At 40.8% G+C, this 25,472-nt stretch overlaps 1 protein-coding gene across 3 annotated transcripts in view; it reads right to left on the reverse strand.

The window, feature by feature from the left end:
- LOC134004757 (DENN domain-containing protein 5B-like) overlaps positions 1–25,472 on the reverse strand; it is an 81,828-nt gene that overhangs the window by 34,107 nt on the left and 22,249 nt on the right. For all 3 annotated transcript variants that reach the window (XM_062444136.1, XM_062444138.1, XM_062444137.1), the window contains exons 2-4: positions 14,255–14,314; positions 8,814–8,923; positions 2,938–3,625 (exon numbers count right to left, since the gene is read on the reverse strand). In XM_062444136.1, coding sequence (XP_062300120.1) covers positions 2,938–3,625; positions 8,814–8,923; positions 14,255–14,314 — 858 coding nt within the window. The remainder of the gene's footprint in view (positions 1–2,937; positions 3,626–8,813; positions 8,924–14,254; positions 14,315–25,472) is intronic.

A 25,472-nucleotide genomic window follows, 5' to 3' on the forward strand; every position in this document is an offset into this window, starting at 1 on the left:
GGCTGAGCAACATCTCATTAACATACGGGGAACATTCTGCGTGTTTTCCCCTCAGCTGAACTCTTCCATCTTCCATCTCCTGCCTCCAGCTGAATGAAGCAGCATGGAGGGGGGTTTTTTCTCCTCATCACACAGAAATTAGGGCTTGTTTCGACAGACATGTCATGTTTTCAGTCTGGACTGAAAAAATGATGAGTGCTCAAAGAAAACAGGTTTTTCACTCCAGTGAGCTCCAGTTTTTAATCGTTTTCCTCCTTTGACGCTGACAGTGATGAATAAAACACAGAGACCCATTTTTCCTCCAAGGATGATGGGATGACAGAGAGAGAGAGAGGGGGGGCAGGTGTAGGAATGGAGGGTCTTTCTCTTTTGTTTCTTGCTCCGCTGAGACTGCTTCAGACTGCTCTCAAATTTCCCTAGATTTAGCAGATACAGACTCCTAAATCATGATGTATGACCTTTTCTTGCAGGTTTGATGCTGTGTGTTTGCTCCACTTTCCTCCACAAACATCAGTCAGGACAGGAAAGTGACTTTTTTTTCTCCGGATGTTCAGTTGATATAATCTCACTCTCTGTTGCTACTGTCTTTTCTTTGGTCATTCGCTCTTGATACTAACTACTCAGCAGAGGTTGAAAGAGTACTGAAATATTCTACTCAAGTAAAAGCACCACTACTTTGATGAAATTTGACTTTAGTACAAGTAAAATTACAGGTCTAAAAGATGCAACGTGTTCATTGCTTTACAGATGTTAGTAGAAAAATGAATGAACTTTGGATAGAGCCAGGTTTGATGTTCCCCCTGCTTTCAGTCTTTATGCTAAGGTAGACTAACCACATCCTGACTCCGGACATTAGACACAGATATGAGATTAATGTCAGTCTGTACACCTCAGTTCACCTGTGTGTCATAGAGTTATCTGTTGGCCCAGATTATACACTAGTACAGTATATCTCACTGGTCAAAATGCAATCTGTCTCAAAGCCGCTTTCTAATCTCCTCCTATGGGCGACTGAAAGTCCAAAAAAAAAATCACACCCTCTGTGCTGAGACGATGTCCCGCAGTACAGTACAGTACAGAGCCAATCAGATTACAGCGTTTAATCCTCCGCTGACTTGGTGTAGTTACAAAGCTGCGGGTTAAGAGAAACACCATCTCACAGTGTGTGTGATGACACCACCCCTCGAGAGCTCTGTTAGGGTGTGTGTATGTGTGTGTGTGTGTGTGTGTGTGTTGGAGGACAGAGAAAACTCTTCCTCCTGCCTGTTTTATTATTTCCCCTCAGTTTAGTTTTGACAAAGCAGAATCTGATTTTAAATGTACTCAATGTAAATATGCAAAGTATGAAAATGTAATAATTCCAATTTTTCAATAAAATGCACCTCTAATGTTGTTCTCACTTATTTTCAGCCACCATTCACAGTGAGGAATGTCCAACTTGAGATAATTGAATTACAATGTGATTCAGATTTGGAGGACAAATTTGCCTCGGTGGGCTTAGACACATTTTATCAGTATCTGTTGCCAGGGTAACCCCAGATTGACAAACGTGGCTGCAAAATGTTTGTGCATGTTTGGGATGAATTATCTTTGTGAATGATCTTTTTCTGTGATGAACTAAAATAAAACTAAAATGTGTTCCAAGTTCACACACAAACACCTCTGCTCAGGATTTAACAGCTAAGTGAACTCAACTCTTTATTTTGGCGGTTAGTTCATTTCATGTCGGTCAGTTAACGGTTTTCAAGCCGAGTCATTTCATTGGTCTGCACCACAGCAGCAGCCTCTGTTCTGTGCATGCCGCAGAATACTGTAAGCGCGGGTTTTTATTATTTTGACTGTTGTGGATGTGGAGTGTGTGTGTGTGTGTGTGCTAACCGTTTCTATTTACATGACTCATCCTGCAGAAGATAAACAAACGCTGCAGAGAAAGTGTTACAGAGCGTTGCAGGCCGGAAGAAGAGGAGGAGGTATGGAGAGAGAGAGAAAAACTGAGACAGAGCTGGATGGAGGAATGTAGGGCGGAAAAGTGATCTCTGTCCACAAAGTAGTTAAAAGCAGGAGGGGGGGGTAACACAACTGGCACGAAACGCTCCGACTGAGGCGAAGAACAACACTATCTCAATGCGGATGTGAATAATGGATGAAGGGAAAACCTAGAAGGAGGAAAATCTGATCACAGTGCGTCAGTTAGGCTCATATGATGCTGAAACTTCAGAGCGTCTTCATGCTCGTTTGAGTCAATTGTTCTCTGTTTCTTTTTCGGCTCAGAACCAAGTTTTCAAAGGACACAATGTAAGAGTGAAAAGAAAAAGAGTGACTAAAAGGTCTCATTCTAAAACTGATGATGAGATATTTTCCGCAGCTGTTTATGTTGTAACTATCCTTAGATCACCTTAAAGTCTCTCAAGTGAGAATATATTTCGGTATTTGAGGTTGAAAGCTGAATAAGCACAAAGAGACCAGATCTCGTTATCACTTAATATCACAAAGCAGGACTGTAAATGTCTGAAAACATCTTTTTCTTCACTGCAGCAATACTCTTCCTCCTCTGGCTCATTGCTTATGAGGTAAACTAAACTAGCACAAACCCACAAGATGTATGCTACTACTTCTGCTTGGCACGTGAGTTAGCATTTGTTGAGGTCACTAAACAAACAACTAAATAAACAACCACTCTAGTTACACAATCAATCATTTCTGTGTACACTCCCTTTTCATGAATATTGTGTCATTTGTAAATGTGTTTTCTGCTTCATGTTATTTTGTTGTATGACATGTAAAAATGTTCCAAACTGTAAATTTGTCTCAAGCTTTATAAAAGTGTTTCACATTTTGTAATGTTGTTTTGCACTTCCAGGCCACCGTAGATCTCTGATGGATCAGATGAGCTTGACTGTGTATAAAACTATTCAACAATACTAAGAAGGAACTTACCCTGTGAGTAGAGGAGGATCTGCATCTCCAGCATGGTGCATGTGAACACCTGGACCAGGTTCTCAACTCCCAGCAGATTAAAGACCTCTGCCAGGGGGAAGTCAGCCAATGGCAGCTCTCCAGGCCCCGGCCTCTGACACACGATCGGCTCGTACACGCCGTGGAACTTGAGCGAGCGGCCCAGAGCGGGCAGCGGCACCTCGTACAGGATGTTGTGAACGTAGCTCTCCAGCGGCAGCGGGGGGGCGGTGGCGGCTGTGACGGCCCGGTGCAGCTGAGACAGGAAGCGGCGGCACGCGTGCATGAAGGGCATGGGCGTGATGAGACACAGAGCCTTGGAGACGTACAGGGTGTCCCGAGACGAGTCGTAGCCGCCCGCCCCGCGAGAAGAAGAGGACGAGGAGGCGGGGGGGTCGGCCTCGTCTAAACTGCTGGCCAGAGAGTCCATGCTGGAGGAGGAGGAGGAAGAGGAGGAGGAAGGGGGGTTGGTGGAGGGGCGCTCGGCGTTGTGCATCTGGTAGAGGGTCTGCATGGCGGAGCAGATCTGAGGGCTGGTCACCTCCTCGTAGAAGGTGTGGACGAAGCCGTAGGTTCGAGAGCCGTCCTCCTTGGTGATGATGAAGGAGTGGAACTGTGGCTCCCGCTGGTCCGCCTGCGTCCTGAACGACAGGCCTTTAGGCATGCACAGCTGCAGGGAGAGATGGGGGGGGGGGGGCAGAGTCAGTCACCACTTCACAGCACAAATCACTCACTTCGTATCAATCATCTTTCCGCATTCTGATGACAGAAGGTTTTATTCTTCTGGTGGAAAATGGTGCTTTGTTTGCTCATTTCAGCTGTTCTTCAGTGTTACTGGATCTTTTTTTATACTGTCACTAGGAGGCGCCAACGTTGGAAATGTTCTACTTTAAACACAGTGGTTTTAAACAAATATAAGATTAAGAACCACAGAAGTGTAGCCAGTTTTAAATCTTAAAACGGATTTAATTCTGAGTTCTGAATAGAATCAAATATTTTCAACATTTTTCGTTTTTCAGTAACAGTCATACATTTGGACACACATTCCTGTTCACTTGAATAAAAAGTGTGTCCAAACTTGGTACTGTCCCTCAAATATTGAATCCTGGAAAATGGTGAACTGAATTTAGGGATTGTCTTAAAAGTGCATTTAAAACTCTCCAAACTCCAAACCAACTAATGTAATGTAATTTCAAATATATTTTGCATTCACTAACTGAAGGTAATTACAAATACATGAATCCATAACATTTCTGCTTTTAATCCATTTTGAGACAATATATTAGAGGATTATGGCAAAAATGTCTAAGTGGTGTAACCATAAAAACTTTGTACCAAATAATTCAACTTGCTTAAAAACAGTAAATTGTCAATAAAACACCATATCAACTAGTTTGGCATGATCTTACATTATAACTTTTATATTAAATAAAGGTAATGGAATACAATTGTTCTAAATATTACATTTAGTCTGGAGAATCATGGAGATCAGAAACTATTTATTAACAAATGTAATATTTATTATTATTTTGTGGTTACACCATTTGACTTTTTCAGGAGCATTCAGTCTTACTTTTGGTAAAAAAAAAAGTCATTTCAAATGATATAAAACCAACAAAAATACTAAATGTACATTTTAACAAACCTGATGCTGCTTTTAAAACTAATTTTTAACATATTTTTGAATTGCTCATCTTGCCGAACCTTCTACATTTTAAACTAGTATTTATAAGTTTAATTGACATCATAACTGATATTGTGTTTTTATGTGTGTGATGCTCTGCAGCCCAATCCACAAAAACACACATTCAGCAGCAGCATGCAATAAATCTGACTTATTGGCCTCATTATGTTCATTTTGCTGCTGAGAGTTGAACAGGAAGTGACTGCAGACATGAGCAACTGTGTGCCAACACGCATAAATACAAGTGCTCACTGCTCTAACACACACACACACACACACATACACATATACATAATGTATGGTGGTGAGATTTTGCATACATGAAGAAACTCATACATTTACATTAATATGCTTGTTTTGAACTTTTTTTTTAACCTTTACTAACATAAACATTTGTGACATTTAAGCCAGTTTTCTTCTTCTTTACAGAGAACAAGTGAAACAGACAGACACACACACACACACACACACACAGACACACAGACACACACACAGACACACAGACACACAGACACAGACACAGACACAGACACACAGACACAGACACACAGACACAGACACAGACACAGACACAGACACAGACACACACACAGACACAGACACACAGACACAGACACACACACACACAAGTGACCTGATTGGATTATGCATGAATCATCAGTGATCAGTACTGACAGATCTCCTCCACATCTCAGCCTGGATGTGATATTACTCATCACCACAACCACGGTTTTTAAAATAATTTAGTTTGATGATAAACATTTCATGAGTTTCACCTCTCAGCCACGCGGCGATGTGCTGAGCTGAGCTGAGCGTGGTAATGAAATCAAGCAGCGGTGAGAAACATGCTCCGAATCTAGACGCTGTGAAGAAATTTGGCAAACGTCGTGTCGAATAAGCGTCGACTAGCTGCCTGCGGAGCGAAACCGGAGGAGCGTTCAAGACCGCTAAACAACATTAGTGAGTAGGGACAACCCAACAAATATACATCTGGCCCCTGTGTTTCTATGTGTCATGGCACAAAGTGACCTCATTCAACTGTTTTCCTGTTGATGTGAAAGAGGAACGAGGACAACAGGAGCAGAGGAGGAGCGTGTGGTTTATTGTTCGCAGTGCAGGAAAACTGCTGAGGCTTTTATTGTGAGTGAGAAGCTGTTGTCAGCTGTATGTGCTGGTAAAGGTTCACTGGAGCTCCCGGTGTGTAGAGGGTCCTCACAGTTCTTACAGTGATCCTGGATGTGGTGACTGAGCTGGAAATGTGCTGTACACTCCAGATCTCAGCAGGGGGAGATGAGACGTGTGTGAGTGTAAGTGGGCATAGTAAGGAAGGTTTTTTAAATCATGAAAATGCACTAAATACATTTTAATTCATCATTTAATGGCAAACTGCTGACTCTGAATTTCAGAGTTTTCTTGGACTTTGTATTAAACTATTTTGAATTGATCCAGGTGCTCCGTTGTGCATTCCTGCCTGCACTCTGTTTTTATGCAGATGTGAACATCAGTCCAACAATCCAGATAATTAACAATAAAAACAATAAATTAAAATGAGAGGAATCCTCTTATCCACTGGTGTCAAACTCATTTTAGTTCAAGGGCCACATACAGTCCAATTTGATCTCAAGTGGGCTAAACCAGTAAAACCATACATAGTAACCTATAAATTATATAATATATATTATATCTTTATTATAATTAACCATCTATTTACAAAACAGATAAACAGCCTGAGGTGTCTTAAGAAAAAACGTCAACAATATTATGTCTCAGTTTTTTACACAGAAGCTGCTGATTGATAACATTTGTGTCTTAAATACGACGACAAAATGAATTCATTGTTTTTTTCTGTTTTGCATTGTTGTTGTAGAATCACTGTATACTTGAATGCATCTAACAGATTGTATATGTATATTGTCTATGTATCCTACTGGGATGGTTCTGGTGTTTTTTTTAATGAGCAGCATCTCTCCTGGTTTTATATTGAAATGGGATCCTCCATTCTCTCTGTAGGCGGGTCATCACTTCTGATCTTTCATGTTGTGGTGGGTCATGTGACGACAAGACGACCATGCCATGAGGTTGAAAGCTCTGAAACAGCTAGCGTGTAGGCCTTTGATATGCAGCAAGGTGGAGAATGAGAATGAAGATATAAATAAAGAACTAGAAATGTGACCATAAGAAGAAAATCTTTTTTTTTTATGTTTTATGTAGTGAGATTAGATGAGAAACTGGATCTGTAAAAAAGCTTTCACCTAGACCAAATCTGAGGTTATCATCAATACTGAAAAAGATTCAGAGTTTTTTTTTTATAGATCAAATTCTGGTCCTCGAAAACATTTTTTTAGTGTGAACAGAAGCCAGAAAAGTGAAAAATGGTGTTACTAAAGTGACAAAAGGTGTATGATGAACAGTGTGTGTATGTGTGTTTAGTGGGGGGTGGGGGGTGTTGGGATTTGAAAACAATCATCACAGCAGCCTCACTGATGGGCGTGCAGGCACAGAAAGTGTGATTGCACTCCCCCATCCTCATCCTCCTCATCTCATCTCTCACCTCCCAGCAGCAGCAGGAAGAGGAGCTGGGATGAGGTCGTTCCAGAGATGACGAGGAGGAGGAGAGGAGGAGGGGATGAGAAGGTGATGGAGATACGAAGGAGGAGGAGGAGGAGGAGGGTCCGCAGAGGTCACGAGACGAAGAAGGAGAGCGAGTCAAAGATGCAGTTCCTACAGAGCGTCTCTCAGCTGTAACCGTCGACGGCTCGCAATCATCCGGGTGTCGGGTATCAGACGACGCACTGCTGCATAATGGCCCGTTTCCATGCCGACGTAAGGCGAGAACCGCGGCTGAATTATTCAGTAGTGCTGATGCCAGCGCAGGTGGAAAAATAGGCGGTCACCTTCCATCACGAGAGACACAAACACACACACTACACTTCTCTACATACATACACTCTCACGTCATATAAAAAACACTATACACGCAAAATGAGCATGCACACACCTTTGGCACAATCACAAACACACACACACACACACACACACGTATACCCACATGGGGAGATGTTGTTGTCAAGGTCACTGTTGTGACAGTTTGGCCCTGTCAGCTGAGTCCCATCACACAGTAACGCTTCTCTTTTCCAATAACACATTCAAGGACCTTTTCATTAACTTTCGAGGTCTAGTTTCATGAAATAAAAGGACAGGAAACTGTTGCTCTTCAATACAAGTCAAGACATTGCTCAGGTCTCATTCGAGGTGCCTACGCTCCGGAGTATATCATCATTCAGTCACTTCTCATCATGTTTCCTCTTCAGGGTGAGAGACGGTGAAGTATTTTCAAGGCAATTTTTTTTTCTTCTTCATATCAGAAATCACCCCAGGTTTCATAATACACCAGGATGTTACATGTTTTAACCGCGAGATGTGTATCAGTCTATCCGACATAATATCTGTACTCTGTGTTTAATTTACACTGGAAGTGAACAGAAGATACATCAGAGCTGGAAATGACCCGACCTGCCTACTGCTGCTTCCTGTTTATCTACGCTATTCATAAGTGTTAGTTTAAATGTTCTAACAATATTTAACACATTATAATAAGCATGAACTGAGTTTGAATCCTGACTTCTGATCTGAGTGTGAACAGAAGCTGTGTGACTGTTGGTAATAGATTGAGTGGAGTTCCAAATCAGTCACGTGACTTACAAAAAGAGAAGATTTCGTGTGTATAATGGATTTTGAAGTGAGGTATTGCCAAAAGTAAACTAACTAACTAAAAGTAAAGTTGCCGAGTATGGAGCTCATAAACCTGACAATCAGAACAGCCCTAATAAGCAGTGTATCTTCAGTATCTGTTCAATCCAACTAGAGAGCATTAAACTGAAAGAATAACGAGAGGCGGTCAACGCAGCCCTCCATGTAAAGGAGAGGATTTATCATTGCTCCGTTACCCAGGATACCTGAGGAGGGCATTGTGTGTCTTAATCCGGGGCCTCTCTGCTCAGAATGTGTGCCTCCTCTCAGTCTCATTCACAGTCTCCTCTGTTTTCTCTGTAAATGGTCCCATTAATCTCTTCCTGTCCTTCTGGAGGTTTTGTTGGACTCACAGGACTCAGAAAACTACCCTTTTTCTCCCAAGATAATGCTACAATCCATTTCCATTGGAGCGGACTCCTACCATATTGACTGCATCTTGATCGAAGGGGTTCCACTCCACGTTCTCCGGGTATCGCGCGAGAACTTTGGACTTGAACGTCCTCTTCAGGGGGCTCTGCTCAAAGTTTTCACCTGGACAGACGGGAAGAGAGAAAGACAAACATGTCAGTCAGGACTAACAACCTCCAATATAAACCATCTTTATCACATGGAGCTTTCTATGATTCATCTGGCAGCTTTTTGTATTTATCCACTGTGAGGATGATCTAATGTACTCCATCATCCTCCATATCAACACAAACACCAGTCCTGCTGATGAGAGGATGGAGGCTCATGAAGACTGGGAGATGTAGTTGAGATCATTTTTGAAGAACAGCTGGATTTAGAGTGGGGATTTATTCTGTCAAACAATTATTTCCAAAGTCACGAATGTTTGTTTGCCACATTAATTATCACTGTGCTGTGTGGAGCAGCCCAGCTCAGAGAGATACAGTATGGAGAGACTGTAAATGACACTGAACAAGGCAGCAATAATGGGGTTAAGAAGTGACACAAAAGTGAATTATATCATAATATAACTTATTACTAGGGCCCAACAGATACTGGATTTTTGGGACCAATGCCAATACTGATATTAAGAAGTAAAAAAAAAAATCTTATATCAATATATCACCTGATAAAAAATCAAGAAATGGGAAAAAGAGACAATTTTACTTTGATTTTCCTGTTTTAAAAAATACCTAAACATGTTCTTAACTACTGAATATGATAAATATTGCTGAATCATAATCTATAATTTGCTGTTTATCTTTTGCCACGTTACCATGGTAAATGTGATGATTAAATGTGATATGAAGAGCAGTGCATGCTGGGACAGAGTATGAAGCAAACAGGAAGCACATTGTTTTGGTCGAACATTAAAGCTGCAGCAGCCTCACTGTGTCTGTACTGACACAGAATGCAGTTTGTCCGAAAGCCAACTGAGTTTATTGGAGTTTATCTACTGTGATTGTGTGTGTGTGTTTGTGTGTGACTCAGTTGTCAGAGAGCAGCATAGCAGAGAGTAACTGTGTCAAATGTCGGACAGCCACACTGTTGGTCACATGTCCAACAGCTGCTCGGGACACAACAGCCGGGATATAATATCTACTTTCTCCCTGAATTCTTTCCTTCCAGTGTAAATGACTCCATCACACTTTCTCTCCCCCTGCTTCCTGTGTGAACTACAGTCCCACTATTGCTCTCGGTGAGTGAGAAATCGCTGCTTATCGCGGCGCCGGGCTCATTCTAAATGGCTTTGGATCACAGCGTCAGCACAATGCTTTACACGCAGAAATGGAAAAAGAATCTCCTGAGAAATTGTTTGGAAAATTTAAATAGTTTTCCCCTCGGATATGTGATGACAGGAGCAATTTGTAAAGATGGAATATGTAAGAGGGAGAAGCACTCAGCTCAGGAAAAAGCTCAGTGAGAAAATGTCTTTTATAATTTAGGTGGAGTAACCCTTTAAACCATTACACGTATAATACAGTGATTTTTCTTAGCTTGCCTCCTTTGATAGTCAACTACAAATCAATAATAATAATAACGATACGAAGAAGAAGACGAGTGTTGCTCAAGAGCTCCTTTACAACTTGCTGACTCAGGACTCTCAGTGATGATCTGTGCTGATGGAGCTGTGGTACTGGGGGGTCAAACCTGCACCTCTGTAATGACTCTCTGTGGACTATTAAATCTCACCGCTGATACTCACAACATTTGATTTCCCTCTCAGACACCAGACCACCAACAGTGCTGCTGCTCTCTAGATAAGTGAAAGAGCTGAGGGATGCCACGCAGTTTTTTTTTGCCTTTTTAATGATTAGAGCGAAGTCAGAGGGTTACTGGAGATGGGCGCTGAATAAAAGGGGGAGGGGCAGAGGGATCGTTTTGATAATGTAATCGTTGATCACTCAGCGGTGGGTCCGGTCACATGATCAATAAAGGGTTTTGTGTGAATAGAAAAGACTCACTGTAATTATCAATAGTCCTCTAATTCTTTATTGAGCTCAACAGCACAATAAGAGTCTTTATTTGAAAGACTTTGAAGCTGGATTTCTGTTTTTAATTTGATCATTTGGTCAGATGTTCTGAGTGACTGGGATGCTTCTGCTGGTTGTCTGGTTTCTGTTTGGAGTCCGTTTTGTAGGTCGAGTCGTATTGACCAATCACATTTGAGCGGGCTTTGGTGTCGCATGCAGGTGAACAGTCCACGTAGAGACCAAAAGAGGCCCCAACTAATAAGCTGAAATACAATCTCTTCTGACCTGCTTCTTCACTAGTCTATCAGCAAGGTCTGAAAGTCTTAAAATGCCCAACAATCCAAATAAAAAATCTTCAGTTAACTATAATTAACACTTGAGAATCTGGAACATCTGAATTTTTTGTCATTTAAAAAACAAAAAAAAACAAAATAGTTGCTAATAAATTGATTAATTATGCAACTGTGAATTATTTTGGTTACTAATTCATATGTCAATTATTTGATGTTCTTCAAATGTTTTGTGTGACTAACAGTTCAAAACCCAAAAGACAATCAGCTTACAATGATATAAAACAGAAAATACAGCAAGTCTTTCCAGTGGAGAAGCTTAAACCAGAAACTTACTCAAAACAATAAATCAATATTAAAATAATTGCTTAATTCATGAATCAATTTTCTGTTGACTCGTTTAATCAACTGATTGTTTCAGCTCCAACTGAGATATTGGTTTGTAAGTGTTTACGTGTCTCATCTTGTTCCAGGAAGGCTGAGCAAATTGTATGCATTGATATAGGCTGTCAGATGTCTTTTAAAGCTCTGGAAAAAGCCAGTATGTGGACCTTGAGATAGGATTTTATTCATCAAACTACTGTTTCAAAGGCAAAGAACGACCAAGAACCAGCGTTGGCAATGCTGTTACAATTATAGTCTTGCCAATAAAACAAAGAAAGAGAGAGAAAGAGAGAGAGAGAGAGAGAGAGAGAGAGAGAGAGAGAGAGAGAGAGAGAGAGAGAGAGAGAGAGAGAGAGAGAGAGAGAGAGAAAGAGCTTGAGAGGCACCAGATGAATAATGAAATGGCCAGCTGACATTTCAGGAGGTTCAGAGAACAAAACAAAGCAAAACAATGTTTCATAGACCCCCCCCCCCAGAGCTCTTCACCTGCACTGAACACGTCTTACTGTACATGAGGGACCAGAGACACGTGTCTGTGTTTCAGTGACATTTACATGATCTGATAAAGCTATATCTGATTGTGTTTAAGCATATGCTATTACAGTGTGAAAATAACAGCAGGCTTCAAGAGGACTTCCTGTGAGCATTTACTGGAACTGTGTGTGTGTGTGTGTCTGTTTCTTTGTCTCTTACTCACGCATACGCATCCTAATACACTCCAACACACAGAACATCATAATGTATTCATGGCTATGTGTCTCAGGAGGTCCATGACTTTGTGTCTACTGTCCAGGTATGACAAGGATGACTGAAACGTCCCTAGGGTGCCTTTACCATGACAAACAAAAGATGACAGGGAAAGGATAAAAGAGCGAAGAAAAAGAAAAAAAAAAGGAGAGAGGAGGCTTGCTTTGTTTAAGCCATCCATCCTCTACTTTTATTAACTCCCCGAGCAAACAGGGACAAAACAAACAACAGCGTGGAGGCAGAGAAACAGGACGGCTGAACGTCTTTCATCAGTCGAGGAGAGGGGTGAAGGTAAAAATAGTCGGCTGCGGCCGGGGAGCAATAGGGGGGACTGATTTGGATAACAAGCTCAGAGAAAGTTGACCTAAATACTGTACAGTGACTGGTGAGTAGGACGCTGGAGGAGAGAGAGGGGCTAAGGGGATGAAATGGATTGAAGGGTATAATCCAGGTGGAGGTGGTGAAGGTGAAGTAATACAGGGGAATCTATAGAGCATAAAAATGCACATACATAGGATGACATGACTTCTCTATGGGTTCACTGTAAGCTTAGCAAGATATGAAATGGAATTAGTAAAAGTTTAATCCCATCAGGCACACTGGCATTTTTATCTCCCTGGAGTATAACAAGTTTATATAGAACATGAACCTTAAACTGTGAAAACACTATCAGCTGGCTGTAGTAAGCTGCTTCTGTGACGTTGATTTTTGTGTTAACTCAGTTACAAAAAGAGTTTTATGGTTGGGTTCTGACCTGAAGTTGCTGAGCTCCATGGTAATGAACATTTAACAAGTCTTTTGTTTCTTCTCCATCTTCTTTATGAGCATAGAACAATGTAAAAGAAAGGTTGGTGGTGTACCCCAAGGATCTATACTTGGACCACTTTTGTTCTGTATAAACACGCTGCTACTTGGTCACAACTTATATATTTAACAAATATTCAACATACTCTACGCTGACGATATACAAATCTATCTTCATGTAACAGCCAATAACTCCTCCAATTTTTTAAAACAGGAGAAATGCATGTTGGACGTCCATCGTTGGATGAGTAAAAACGTTCTATATTTGTATGCCAAGACTAAAATGATATGTGTATGTGTGTCCACTGTCTTGTTTTCATATTTCCAACAAGACCAACAGAGTGCTGAGTCTTCTCTAGTGAAATGATTTTGCTAATCATGGCCACCAATCATAAGGCACCAGAAAATCCTAGGATAACTTTCATTCATATCAATAATGTTAGATTATTGGCTGATTCAGCAGTATTTGAAGTAACTCGTGAAAAATAAGACGTGTATACAAGCTACACAATTTATTGACCTATTGTATTACATACTGCACATCTCATTTTTAAACTGTAGCTTAATTTGGACATTAATTAAGCTACCACTAATCCGTTGGATTTGAGTGACCAAGCCTTTTCTGTCAGGGCCCAGACACTCTGGAGTGATCTGCTTAGCTGAGTCAGTGACCTGGCCTGTCCTTATATCACACTTTTACTGTGAAGCTCCCCCGATTTTAGGTCATTGGGCTCCCTGTTTTATCCAATTTTACCTGCTCATTTATATTCATTTATGCTGCTTCCTTAAAACTTTCTGTCTTGTGTCTTGTTTGAGAGTTCTTTTTTTTTGCTTCTCAGCTTTTATGTTGTAGAGCACTAAATAACTTTTTTGCTTAAGTTTGCTTTTATGTTGTAAAACACTTACATAGCATTTGCTTGGAAAAGGTGTAGGATTCAGATGTGATCAGTGGATTCCATACTAAGATCAAATGCTATCCCAACCCAACTGTTTTCATGGTAATAAATGCAGTGTGTGTGTATGGAATTGTTTGTTAATTATGTCAAATCACATTAATGTTCCCCATAGAGAATTCACATTAAATCCATACAGGCTGACATTGTATTTGATCATGCAGTTAATGAGATACGTCTGGAGAAGGGAGCAGCTGACTGCGGACAGAGCAGGCGGGCATGGCAGACAGTGTGAGGGGGTACAGATGATGACGGTGTTTTTACCTGTGGCTGCAGTATCTGGATCCCTGCCATGGCGGTCTGCTTCTAGCCACTGGTACAAAGCTACGGACGAGCCGCATGCAGAAAAACATGGAGCGAAAAAACAAAGAAAAAAAACAGCGCAATGTCAAAAGAAATGCACACTGAAAAGCAAATTAATGAATGCATGAGAATGAGTACAGCATGAACATGACACATACAGTATCAATATCAGAACACAGCATGGCATGGCATTAAGACATAGTACACATGGGCTTAAAATGGGAGGATTAGCATCTGTAAACAGCACTTTTGACTCTTAACTGGTTTTTTCATTGGAACCACCAACAGCCAATGAAGTAATGGAGGGCAAATTGTCTAATAACGATGCAAAAGCACAATGCAGACACATGCAGTGTGTTAGATACATTCATTTCTTTCTCTTTGTGAGACTTGTCAGTAAATATTTGGTGTTTTGGGGAGTTAAAAGTGCCATTTCAGAGTTGCGAGACTGGATGAAAATGTTTTGATGCTTGTCAGCGTCTTCATGATGGAGCCGTGAGTGCAGTAGTAGCTTGTGGTTTAGTGTCAGTGAGCAGCCGGTTCTTTGGAGTCAAACCAAGCAGCAGAATTTGCACAGCAGCAAACACATGCTGGTACATCACAGATGGTCTCCAACCAAATAGAGACCACAGAGAGAACAGCTTGTGTATTTAATGTGAAAGTGAAGGTGGGCATTGTTATTAGTGTGTACTGTGTGTCTGAGCTTCATCTCTTTAACCCCACGGGCCCACAGTTAGTACAAACTCATGCTGTGTAGCCAAACTGTCTAAACCCACAGAACTTTAGTTTATACTCAGGTAGAAAACTCTCAAAGTAGGACCCCTTAATCAATATTGATGAATAAAATGTCAGAAAAGATTGAAAGATTGATGGATTGATTAATTGACTAATGGATGTTTCCAACATTATTTCCAATAAAATGGAACAATCTGGTCTTTAAGAGGTTAAAGTTGGTGGACTCATAAGAGAAGCAAAGATAAACTGACTTTTAATTCAAAATATGGGTCTACACTGAATCCTACATTTCCCATGATGCAACTGGATAGCATCTTTTCATTAAAGCCTCCTTGCCTGGTAAAAGCCCATTTCTGTCATACTAACACAGGCTCTCTATAAAATACATTAGTGATCTCCAAACCCAAGCTTATATAAAAAACCATAATGACATCACTATGACATCATCAGGGTTATTGTCTCACACTTGACAAACTCCTCCAGAGCCAAAGAGGATATTACACAACTGTTTTTTCGGGGTACGCAGTACTTACACATTATACTGGTTATACTCATGTGTGTAAAATTGGTGGCGTTCCCCTTTAAGACACTGTCACCATATTTAGAGTAAATAGACTTAAATTGTCTACTGTAAGACTGCCTAGATTACATCAGAATGCAAACAAGTTAATCTATGTGTTGATGGAGGTGGGGGTGATACAGATAGAAGGCTAATCCCTGACGCGGCGCCCCGGCTGTTGTGATCAGAGTCACCAGGCCGAAGATTAGAAGTCTTAATCAGCTCTCTCCCATCACACTCAACTTTCCAGTCTCCACAGGGAAGCAGGCCGCAGCACCACTCTGAACACCGGCTGTTATATTTTTATCCAGAGGGCTTTGATTGAGCTTTGAGAACAGTTTTGAACACAGCCCGAACTTCTATTTTTTTTTTATTTTTGACTGTGATGAGAATGATGAGAAAACGTTACACTAATGCCGTGGAAACTGACAGAAAAATGGATAGTGTTATATGTGCGTGTGTGTGTGTGTGTGTGTGTGTGTGTGTGTGTGTGTGTGTGTGTGTGTGTGTGTGTGTGTGTGTGTGTGTGTGTGAGAAAGATCCTCAGCAGGGGGTTGAATTTCAAGGTCACTACAATGACAAATATTCTCTGTGGCTGCTTAAAATTCCTAAAAATAGATTCAGAAGTGCACACTCTGTCCATGTGTGTGTGAACATAAACACAACACAGGGACAGTCCTGTTTTTTGCTGATGTTTATGACACACACACACACACACACACACACACACACACACACACACACACACACACACACACACACACACACCAGTATTATGTAACAAAACAACATTTATCAAGTGCTATCTCTGCAGTTTCCTCCTGGCTAAGTGCCTCTTGCTGCTCTGCTCTTCCTGTCAGTTTCTCCTCTATGACTCTATAACACCTCACTCTGCACACACACACACACACACACACACACACACACACACACACACACACACACACACACACACACACACACACACACACACACACACACACACACACACACACACACACACACACACACACACACACACACACTGAAAGTCCAAATGAGGCGATATGTTAGTGTGATGTCCATCCTTTCATTTCTGTTCCACTTGCAGAGGTTTCAAGCTTGAAAACTGTTGTATCAGCAAATATGAGTCTAGTGCAAATGATCAGCGTTGGCGTATATGGAGGCCTGAAGGTGACAAGAAATGTCAGTGCAGAAATGCCTCAAAAAAAGAAACCACCTAAAAAAAAAAAACGTATTTTTTGAGGTGGTTTTGAAACGGAGTGTTTGTGATATAGTCTGTCCACCACAAGCTTATCTTTAAACTGTAAAACTCTGCACTCAGTACATATCTCGTGTGCAGCTACTTTGAGGAATCTTTATCAAACATGTTTACGTGTCTGTATAAAAAAGAAAAGGACATTTCAAATATGGATATCAGTATCAACTTATGGATATCAAATCAGTTTAAACTGCAATGCAATACTTCACAAATGTTTAATGTTGCCAGAACACCAGCAGCTGTAAAACTAAATACTGTCCAAAACTGGATTCTGGTTTAAATCAGTGTGTATCTCATGAAAAACCAAAAACAGTTAACAAAACTATAAATCTAACCAATCATTCAGTGTAAACTCAGCATGGCCCTCCTATGATGCCCCAGTGCTAAAGTTGGTTGTTCAGCCTCTATGGACTCCCACATGGTAGTACTCTAGAGCTGAAATGATTCAATGATGAACTGATGGGACAGAAAATGAACTGAAGACTATTTTAATTCATTCATTTTTTGACATAAAAATAACCTGAAATTCTGTGGTAGCAGCTTCTCATATGTGAATATTTGCTAATATTCACAGTTTACTATGATAGTAAGCTCAACATCTGGATTTTTGACTATTAGTCTGACAAATAAAGTCAAGTGATATTGAATCTATGTTATAAAATAGGAAGTATATGAATGTTTTATGTGATGGACTACTAGATGTAAATCCAGGTATATTCTTCTTTCATATTTGGGATGTGCTCTGAGTTCTAAAGAGGTAAATATTGACATGGATAAACTTCATCAGGGTCATGGTTCTCTACAGGATCTAACGGTTATTTGTCTCTCTCTGGTGTGCTGACGCCACAGAGCCTGAACTGAAAGTCCCAGCAGTCATTCTGTGAAATGAGGTGTCGACTCGGTTCAATCGGTGGATAAGTCAGAAGGGAGGGAAACTGTTCCGCCGCATTGTGACAGGAAAACCACACACACACACACACACACACACACACACACAGAGCTGCTGGCATTATCTACTTCTTACATCACTGCACCTCCGCCACTCTGTTTGCCCGACTCCTCTCACACTATTTTGTCATCGTGCATTTCTAGAACATCCACTGATAAAAATCACTGCCAATACACCCACACACGTGGCAGCATGAAAAATTACACTTTGGACGTACAGTATTCTAAACAACCTTCCTTCTTTAAATGAGATCACACAAACACACACACACATCTATTGATCCTTGCTTACACGGATTGCACACTGGGTTAGTGAAGCAGTTTTGTGTAATAATGAAGGGAAATGGCCTAAGATCAATACGTTGCAGTATTAAGCTGATTAGTTATTGGTCTGTGAGATTTACTGCTACTCAATATACCACACTTAAGATGATGGATTCATTATAGATGCTGCTTAAATGTTACTAAGATAAAAATGCACAGATGTTGCTGTAATATTCTTTCAGCTCAGTCCTACAACTCCATTACCTATCTATACAGAGACCAAAGCTATTGTTATCATAAAATACTGACACATTCAACTTCAGTACATACGTACATATGTATGTTTCATTATTGATGAATCTATTGATTATTTTCTTGATTAATAAAGTAGTTTCGTCTATAAAATGTCAGAAAATAGTCAATCAATGTTTGCTAGAGCCTAACGTCCATAACATATTCGGTTTACTGTCACACAACTCTAAAGAAATCAGAAAATACTAGGGATGCACCGATATATCGGCCAGATATCGGTATTGGGCGATATTCCCCCTTGTTGACTAACATCGGCCTATTGGTCAATAAGATACAATTTGCTGATGTCATTGGCCGATGTTGCTGATGTTAGTTATATTTGGTTGGACGGTCGGGCTCAGAGAGTAGTGGCAACAAGAGCTATGGAAGTACAGAAACATCTTGTTATTAAGGAGGTAATTGTAGAGCAGGCTAAAGGGATTTTGAAGCAGTTGATTTTTGGAAAAAGGAAAAAAAAACAACGTTATTAAGATTATTTCATGAATTTGTGCTCATTTAAAGATATTTAAAAGGTATTCAAAAAAAAATTGGTATCAGTATATATTGGCTATCAACAATTTTTTTTTTTTTCTTTTTTTTAAAAATCGGTACCAGGAGAATAAGGATTTTTTTTCTTAAAAAGACTCAAAATGATGAATAGATTATCAAAATAGTTGGCAATTAATGTAATAGTTGGCAACAAACCCATTAATTGACTAATCGTTGCAGCTCTAATACAATTATAAGCCAAACGAAACTAAATGAAATTAAGCAATACACAAATCCTATTCTTCAACACACTAATTCTTGTTTATGTGAGTTAAGCAGACATAAAGTTGGATTTTTATGTGTTGACCAGTTCCAAGTAAAGCAGTAAAACTTTCTGACCTTGAGACAGAGTGACTTTGACATTGACATGGTGACCTTTTATCTCGACCTGTTGGTTTGTTTGTAGCTTAACTTTATTTAAGTACAGCGGACATGTCATGATGAACAGCAGCTCATCTGTTTGTGAGCATCATTTGAAATGTACTTTATGTTTGGGTGGTTTTTGTTATGTAAGGCTTTGGAAGTAACTTTCTTTCTGTTTTTGTATTGTTTCCCACAGCTTCCAGATCGTATGCTAAGCTAGGCTAACTGCCCCCTGGCGTGGTGTGTATCTACTCTCAGTAATACAGCAAATAATGACTAGATTGCAGTTTTGTGAAGTTTGGACATCTTAAGGCTCATTGCAGCTTAGACACAACTAGCTGGTCTCAGTTCAATCTGAATAAAATCAATAACAGTTCATTTTTTTAGTTTTTTATGCCGCCAGACTTAAAAACAGCATCATACTTCATTCAACTATACTTCAAACTTAAGTGGTAAATGCTACAAGGTTTTAAGTACAGCGGGTATGGGCAGGTGCTGGTTTTCAAAATGGGACCCGTGCTTGACTTTGGGTCACTTAATGATATAAAAAAAAGCATGAAGATGACATGAGAAAAAATAAAGATGTGATTCTCTCCTGCAGAAGGAAAAGCTGATGTATCAGAGCTCAGTGAGAGCAGAGCAGTTACTGTATATTGTTGAACCAGTGTTGAGCCATCAGGGACTGTGCACTAATGGAGAGGATTGACTGTTTCCAGCCCAGCTTTCATATTTATGAACACGCAATAACACACTCAATCCCCAGTATGATCCCCCCCCCCACGAGCTGGAGCCCACTCAATTGAAATATGACTTACTGGTTTCATTTTGAAGGGGTCTGTTTATAATCTCATTCATTAGCTTTAGCTCTGTGCTTGTTGAGGGTCTTTGTCCGCTGGAGTGTTGTTGAGAAAATCTACCTGCACACATTCTGCATGTCATAAATAATAATCATAAACCACACAGGACTGAACTAAGTACGGTCAGGCTTCATATCATTAATATAATGAGGTTGGCTGTGAATAAAAATGTAGTACACATTAAATGCTGCTCATAATGAAGCCTGTTATTATGAGCGTTTGTTGGATGTGTAATACTGGTATACAGGTTTATATACATACGTAGGCGTGTGTGTGTGATATATTGCCCCCTGTGAGGTCTCGATCTGTGAACTGTGAACCAACCCTACATCTCCATGAATAAATTAGTGACACAAACAATATTTACATTGATAATAAAATACAGAAGGAAGGAACAAAAAAATAAGAAAAATAGGAATATATCAGAAATGAGAAAAGTGACCCTGGGCTTTATCTGTTGATATTTATAGTGAGTGATGGATGTAATGTTGTGACCATTACTTTCTAATGAGATTATAGCACAGCCACATCCACCAGGCAACATCTGCAACACACAGACACACACACACACAATATAAATTCATAGATGTTACCAAAAAAAGAAAAAAGCCCTGTAACACTAACAGCTATTCTTCACCAAAACCCCAAACTTTACTTAGTTTGAAGTAAGAGCAGATTGTTCCCTTGTTCCTCTCGTCTCCTTTCATCAAGGTGCAATTTTCTGGTTTCCATGGGATACCCTGGGACTAAGGAAGCAGCCGCCAAGAGCAGAGCCCCCCCTATTAAAAGTGGATGAGAGTGTGTTGAATACAAAATAGCCCTCTCTGCTGCCTCCCAACTTGAATTGCAAAGCAGCAGCCGCGCAACAGGTCAGGAACTAAAAAATCAATATAGGTTGAGTGTGTGTGTGTGTGTGTGTGTGTGTGTGTGTGTGTGTGTGTGTGTGTGTGTGTGTGTGTGTGTGTGTGTGTGTGTGTGTGTCTACCTGGCTGGTTCTCTGCTTTTCTCTCACACTCTCCGTTTAAAGCGTCACAAATCTGTTCTCAGCACATTTTTGTGGTTTCCACGGCAAACCACTTCAGACAATGATTACACTGCTGTGAACACATTCACACAATTCTGACATCAACACTCACTGAAAACCAGAACTGGCTAAAGTGGCAACAGCAGCACTAATCTGGAATACAAAGAAACCATGATGTTGTTTATGTTGTACTTAATTGGACATCTCAAAGAACATCTTTTTTTTTCTCATAAGAGGCACTGAGCACATGATAGCAAATAAAAGCTTAATACCACTTTTAAACTCTTAATTTTAGTTGATTGAAATAATATATATGAACATTCTTTGTATACAGGTCTATATTTGTGTTGAGCTTTAAGATTCTTTAGATTCACAGCAGCAGATTCATATTCAAGAGGAAGAATTACATAAGCTTCAAACAGAGATGTAGCCTATATATTGATATCAGAATTTGTTTATTCCCTAAAATTGGTATTGGCACTGACCCCAAATATCTAGTATCAGTGGGACCCTATTCCTGTCCATCTTTCAGTAGGGTAGCCTTGTTTGGGACTGTATGATTGGTTAAAAATGGCTTTGCTTTTGTGATGTGATTGGATGTTAGAATGCTGCATTCTTTTTCTTATCAACACTGTATGAAAGTTTAACGTTTTCTTGTCAAGGAAATATCTTTACTGCAATAAATGTTGTCGGCTAATTAATTATTACTTCATAGTTGGAATGTAAAGTTAGCTGCTGAACCGAGTCATGACGAACTTTAATATCATAATATCATGGACATATGATGCTAAGCTAATGCTATATGTTTGTTGCTCCCACGTGGCACAAATGTCTAAAACTGATGATTACACCTGCTGCACATTGAGTTCCATTCCTTATCATCAGTCAATACTGAGCATGTTTAAACACACACACACACACACACACACACACACACACACACACACACACACACACACACACACACACACACACACACACACACACACACACACACACACACACACACACACACACACACACACACACACACACACACACGCCCTGAGAAGAACTTGACCTTTGCATCAGAATGAAAGGGAACAATACAAGTCTGATTTATCATGCACCAGACCCTGCTGAGATCTCTCCTCTCTTCTGGGGTTTAGTCTCCATTCTCTCTAAAAAACACTTTAAAAAAACAGTGAATTCATGAGTTTTACCATGTTTTTTATGTGTTTGAATGCAGCAGTCAGTGCTATACTCTCTCAGGCTGAAGCTGATGGTTCACTGCAAAAAATCTAAGCTTTCTTTACTCCTCTTCCTCAGTGTTTCTAGTGCCAATCAACACAATAATGAGGTCATTTCCATCAATAGACAGCCATATACTGAGCTCAGCTCTATAGGAGGGCCCCCCCCCCACCCGCCCCAATGAATGTCAGGGGTGGGGGTATTATATGACACATGCTGCATCATTAGAGCCACAAATCACTTAATGCACCTCTAATTACATGCAATAGGCCCCAGGAGGATGTCCCCACAATGCATCTATACTAAAGTGTGAATGCGCACACACACACACACATCTCTCATTAGACGGGACACGTTAAAGCACACACTGGAGGAAAAATGCCCAATTATTAGAGCAGTTAATAAGTGCAGTGAAGCTCACACACATGCATACTGTATAAATGTAAGAAACACAGAAACATGTTGGCTCCAGACTGATGCATAATGCATGTGGAGCCTGTTGACCGGCTGATCAGACGCTCTGCTCTAGGACTGTGTGTGAGGATCAGTGTGTGTGTGTGTGTGTGTGTGGACTCCAGAGTCAGGGAGCATGACTGACTGACTGACAGACAGACAGGCTTTGATGTCTCTGCAGTTTCAGGAGGGTTGTAACTGTCCTGTACAAGCAACTGGAGCAGACAGACTCTGTCAGTCTTTCACCTGCGGCATAAAAAGGTAGAGACGTGTTTGAAAAAGCGGGGCTGCGGCCGTCGTTATTCACAGTCCCTCGGGTTCGCGTGTCTTGTGCTGCTTCAAAAGCATGTGTCTGTGCATATCCCCGAATATCTGCTGAATACATTAAATCTTCCCCTTCGATGCGCAGTCAGTCGTGTGTGAAAGCAAGGACGCATCCTGCAGCCTGTAGCGTACACACAACAACTACCAGAGCTGACACGGCTCAGACAAGCTTGCTCCAACAAACAAACAAACGGTTTCATAAAGCGCTCAGCTCTGGTGTCGAATCTGCAGCCAACCTGCATCTTTACAGCCTCACAAAGAGTGCATGTGATTTATGAGCGTGTGGTTTTCTCCTCCTTCCTCTGGCTGAAGTCTGAACAAAGGAGATGAAGTCAGTGACACACAATGCAGGGAATTTATAACTGGGTCTTTATTGATCCATTTATCATCAATATTTGGTGTTCTTTAATCATCTGAGCAAAGGCAATTTTACACCAGCGTGAACAACAGTCCTGAAAGTGCTCAGAAAAATAGAAAATGGAACGCCTCCAACTGCAGATGAAGACTGTGTGATTTGATGAGTGTGGAAATTCAATACATGTGAGGGAACAACAGAATGGACAAAGTTCCAGGGGAGCATTAGATCCTACATTTCCCATAATGCAAGGTGATAGCTAGATCTGTTTCTTTTTGAAATATGGGCGTGTATGAGGGGATGAGGGTGTTTACGCTTTCAAACTTCACACCCAGCAATTTGTAACCCATCAGTTGTAAATGTGACCTCAGAGATAAATCTGATGACATCACTATGACATCACCAGGGGGATATTTCCTCAGACCTGTCCTCCAGAGACAAAGAAGACATAATACGACTGTGTTCAGCAGCTGAAGAGTATGCTATTCATAACAACAAAAACAATAAAGCCAACAACATAAAATGCATAAATTGCCATTATTTACAACTATGAGGATATATTAATATATTATTAATATATATAATTATAATTTAATATATATATTAAAGAGAATAAAAATTAAATAAGAATATACCCACTAAATATTATGTTACTCATAGAGTTTAACTGACAGTAGCTGAACAATGAATACAAAAAAAACAACAAGCCATTATAACACACACACACACACGTCACACACACACACACACACACACAGTGCCCATTCAGCAGCACTTATGAAAAGAAAAATTCTTCTTCATGGCCATTGCCTCAGTACAAGTCAGCAGGAGTTGATCTACTGCTCTCATAATGCTTATCCATTTGGCCTCATCGCACATTCCACCACACAGTGCTCCACCAGCAGCACCTGCTACAACCGGTCACACGGCCTTACCACACACACACATGCACAAACACGCACACACAAAGCATCCAAACAGCTCCTATGTGCACAAAACACACACTCAACCTTCTCCTGCTCATAAACGGAGCCAGCGCCCACTGCGCTGAGCTCGGCTGCCAATGCCTGGCACTGGCTGTGTGAGAGCAGTGCCCATCTGTCTCCTTGGCGACGGGACAACTAGAGATTGGGGTGCTGTCATTGATGGAGTGCTGGGGAGGTGGGGGTTAACACCTTCTAATCTCTTAATCATTATGAATTATCTTACATGATGGGGATCAGAGCTGCAGGGGGGCCAGGCTTAGTCAGAATGACAATACGGGGCAAGTGTGTGTGTGTGTGTGTGTGTGTGTGTGTGTGTGTGTGTGTGTGTTTTAGTTACCTCATCAGGACCCTGGTATAAACACCAAATTTATGGGAAACCAACCCTGGTCCTAATGAGACAAAACCTCATTTCTGAGGTTTGGCATGAGTGGTTATGGTTATGGTTATGGTTAGGCTGTCCACATTGAATGGAAATCAATGCAATGTCCTAACAAGGATAGCAGTACAAACTGGTGTGTGTGTGTTACAATGGTCCAGTGTCCCAGTGCCTGGGTTAAGCTGGCTCCACCGGCCCTATTCAGTGTTCTATTGGCCGGCAGCAGGACGCTACCGTGGTGATGTCATCACTCTGTCATGCTGTCAAACTCCTCTTTGTTCTTTTATTCACTTTAAGACAGAAAGGAGAGAGAGAAGAAGGGATAAGAAAGGAAGGGGAGGGAGAAGGAGGCTGGGCCAGGAGGTGTTGGGGGTGACTGACTCATTTTCATTCAGGCACATGCTGTAGTTGCTCCCCTGGGTCCTTCCATCACCACAGGCTTTTTGTGTCCTCGCTTCATGACTCGTTGTCACCGGAGTGTATTAGCAGTTTAGCAGCTGTTCATTATCTACACCTTTGCTATGAGTTGACTGGTGAAAGGAGAGAACAGGCAGACAGGAGCGCAGGTAACCTTCACTTTACCAGTCATGAAGATTGAATCGCA

This window comes from Scomber scombrus, chromosome 22 (assembly GCF_963691925.1).
Source record: "Scomber scombrus chromosome 22, fScoSco1.1, whole genome shotgun sequence".
NCBI classification, from domain to species: Eukaryota; Metazoa; Chordata; class Actinopteri; order Scombriformes; family Scombridae; genus Scomber; species Scomber scombrus.